The sequence below is a fragment of the Mesoplodon mirus genome, assembly GCF_964341445.2.
Source record: "Mesoplodon mirus genome assembly, chromosome: 15".
NCBI lineage: Eukaryota > Metazoa > Chordata > Mammalia > Artiodactyla > Ziphiidae > Mesoplodon > Mesoplodon mirus.
Window position 1 is genome coordinate 49,280,143 of NC_138991.1, and position 2,643 is coordinate 49,282,785.

The following is a 2,643-nucleotide window of genomic DNA, read 5'->3' on the forward strand; positions in this document are numbered from 1 at the left end:
AAGGGAGCCACCAAATGGTGAGTGAGGGACCATTCCATGGTGACTTAGGCAGGAAGGATGAAGTGTTTGGGGAGCCTGCTGCCCCAGGAACAGGCAGAGACTAGAGCTTCGTCTGAGCCTCTGCGGGGCTTGGATGTGTAGCTCAGCTCTGCATGTGCTTCCAGGTTGGAAATAGGAAAATACACCAAGTACAAGCTGGTTTTTCATATATCGTGTATAAAAAATAAATCAGAGACTCCAGGTAAGATGGCTGGAACAGCCAGGGGTTGTCTGTGGGACCGCTGCTGGGGAAGATGCCTCAGCTCTGCTCTAGGTCGACCACCAGGTAGGGCTGGGTGTCCCTCAGGGCCTGGAGGAGCAGATCCTTGCAGGTCAGGTTCCAGGCTGGAGCAAAGCTGAAGAGCTTCCTCATCTTGGTAGGACTGGTGCGCTCCGCCCGCACTGCCTGGTACTGCTCCTCTGTCAGGACCTTCCCGTACAGGGCGTCCAGCACCCCGTCCACATCTGTGACCCGCGCAATGAGGGCCGCCCAATGCTGCTCCACAAAGTGCAGTGCTGGGGCGGGAGGGAGGAGAGGGGATAAGCTGGGACCGGGTGGGTGCTGGAGCCTGTCCCTCTTGAACACTAGGCTTCCTTCAGAAATTGCCCTGAATGCAACCCTAAGCGGTGGGGCTCAAGGTGGGCATGCCACCAGGACTCTACCTATAGTGGGATGAGTTTAACTTTGTCTCCCTTTCTCCTCACAACCAGGCTCGGGCCCTGGAGGTGTGTGAGTAGGTGGGTGGGGAGGGTTGGCCTAGCTTTGCGCTCTCTGGCTGCTCTTGGCCTTGGGACAACAGATCTAGGGTGTGCAGGGGTGCAGTGGGGCGGGGCTGGTGAGGTGCCCAGGTAGGTGAGGTTGGGTGTTGAAGGCTTTACTTGGCTTGGCTGCTGTCTGGCGAGGGGCCTTGATCTCGGTTGGCACGGTTCCAGGGCCTGTAAGAAAATGTTAAGTGGTGTCTCCAAGTCTTTCTGGGATCAGGGATCTCTTGGTCCGGAAGCCAAGGTCAGTACCAAGCCTCCCCAGCAGGAGAAGCTTTTATTAAAGGGTAGGAGGAACAGGAAGCGGAAGCGCGGGGAGAGGCAAATGTTCGGGTTGGGAGGAGGGTGCAAATGAGGGCATACTGGTCTGGACCTCTGCACGGAGGGTGGAGGAGGTGAGCTCCCCCTTGACCAAGGTCTCCTGCAGCTGCTCCGCCACCTCCTACATGCCCGTGTCGCGAAGCATGAGCGCCGTGAGCTCGGCACCGTACGCCTCCAGATAGTAGCTGATGAGCTTGTCGGTGAGGTCCACAGCATCCATGGGCAGCAGCATCCCCCGTGGGATGCGTGCATAGCCTTCGCGCAGCGGCACTGAAAGCAGCTTCATCTTGAACTTCTTGAACTCGTCTGCAGTCAGGTTCTCCAGCGCATCCCGGATGTCATCACGCGTGCACCCCATGGCTCCCGGGGTCCCGCACTGTAGCTCACTCGGGCTGTCTGCCAAGCAGGACGTCTGCTCTGCGGCGGGACCTGGAACTCCCCACCTTCTCTCAACTCCGGCCTCTGCCCCAGAACGTTGCCCTCGGGTGTAAGGCTCCCGACTATCCCGTTCCTTCCCATCTTCTCCTGGCCATCGGGGGGTGCCCAGATCGCATCCTTTGGCTGGTCTACAAGGTGGGACCCAGGAGACCGGGTGGAAAAGGGCTCATGGGTGGTGCCTGCCTCTCCAGGCTTGGACTATCTAGCACACATCAGGAACCTGGTTTATTGGAGCGCTAAGGCTTAGAACTGTGGAATTTTAGAACCCTGAAATCTCCATGTTTCCCTAAACCTTAGCATCCTCTCTGACATGTCATAGAATCAGAGTCATAGAATCCTAACAGCCAGACCATGTAGCTTCCCAAATTCTGGGGAATACTGGGGAGAAATGAGGTGTCAAAAAGAAGGTAGAGATAACTGTGTGTGCTTTATCTCTCCAAACCTCAGTTTTGTTATCTATAAAATGGGGATAATAACAGTCACTCTTCCACTTAGTAAATATTCCAGCATAACATGGGCTACCTGATGGTACCTGAGACCTTGCCAAATGCTTCCTGGGAGAGCCAGAATTTGGTCCCCCAGGAATTGAATTTCTTGGGAAGTGATGACAAGAGACACTTGCAATGGTTGAGAAAATTCTTGACTGGAGGGAAAGTCATGGGTAGAGGGCAATTCTGGGGTCAGAGGGCCTGAATCAGAAGAGCAGATGAAAGGTGGTGTGGGATAGCATTGGAGGCCAAGCTGTGCCCAGAATCGTTAACTTGTCCTTAACATGGCTGGGAAGGCCCTGCTGGTCTGCCCCTGTGGACCTCACCAGCCTTGTCTTGCACCACACCCTGCCCCCCACTCCACCTCTGAGTTCCAACCACACTGGCCTCTCAGTTCCTCAAATCTGCCAGGCTCCTTTGCTTCTCCAAGCCTTTGCACATGCTGTTCCCTCAGCCTGGAGCTTTCTTCCCTCACTCTTTGCCTGACAAACTCTCAAGACTTTAGGTCTTAAGTTAAATGCTACTTCCTCTGGGAGGAAGTATATTAACACGTATATGTGGAATCTAGAAAAATGGTACAGATGAACCGGTTTGC

General features: G+C 54.9%; 1 protein-coding gene across 1 annotated transcript; it reads right to left on the reverse strand.

Annotated features, from left to right (window-relative positions):
* Positions 1-264: 264 nt before the first annotated feature.
* On the reverse strand, positions 265-1,487 carry LOC309816905 (apoptosis-associated speck-like protein containing a CARD). Its single transcript, XM_082644746.1, is given in 4 exon segments — positions 265-555; positions 919-975; positions 1,183-1,243; positions 1,247-1,487. Coding segments are annotated over 4 exon segments (609 nt in total). The 5' UTR covers positions 1,481-1,487; the 3' UTR covers positions 265-298.
* Positions 1,488-2,643: the final 1,156 nt, after the last annotated feature.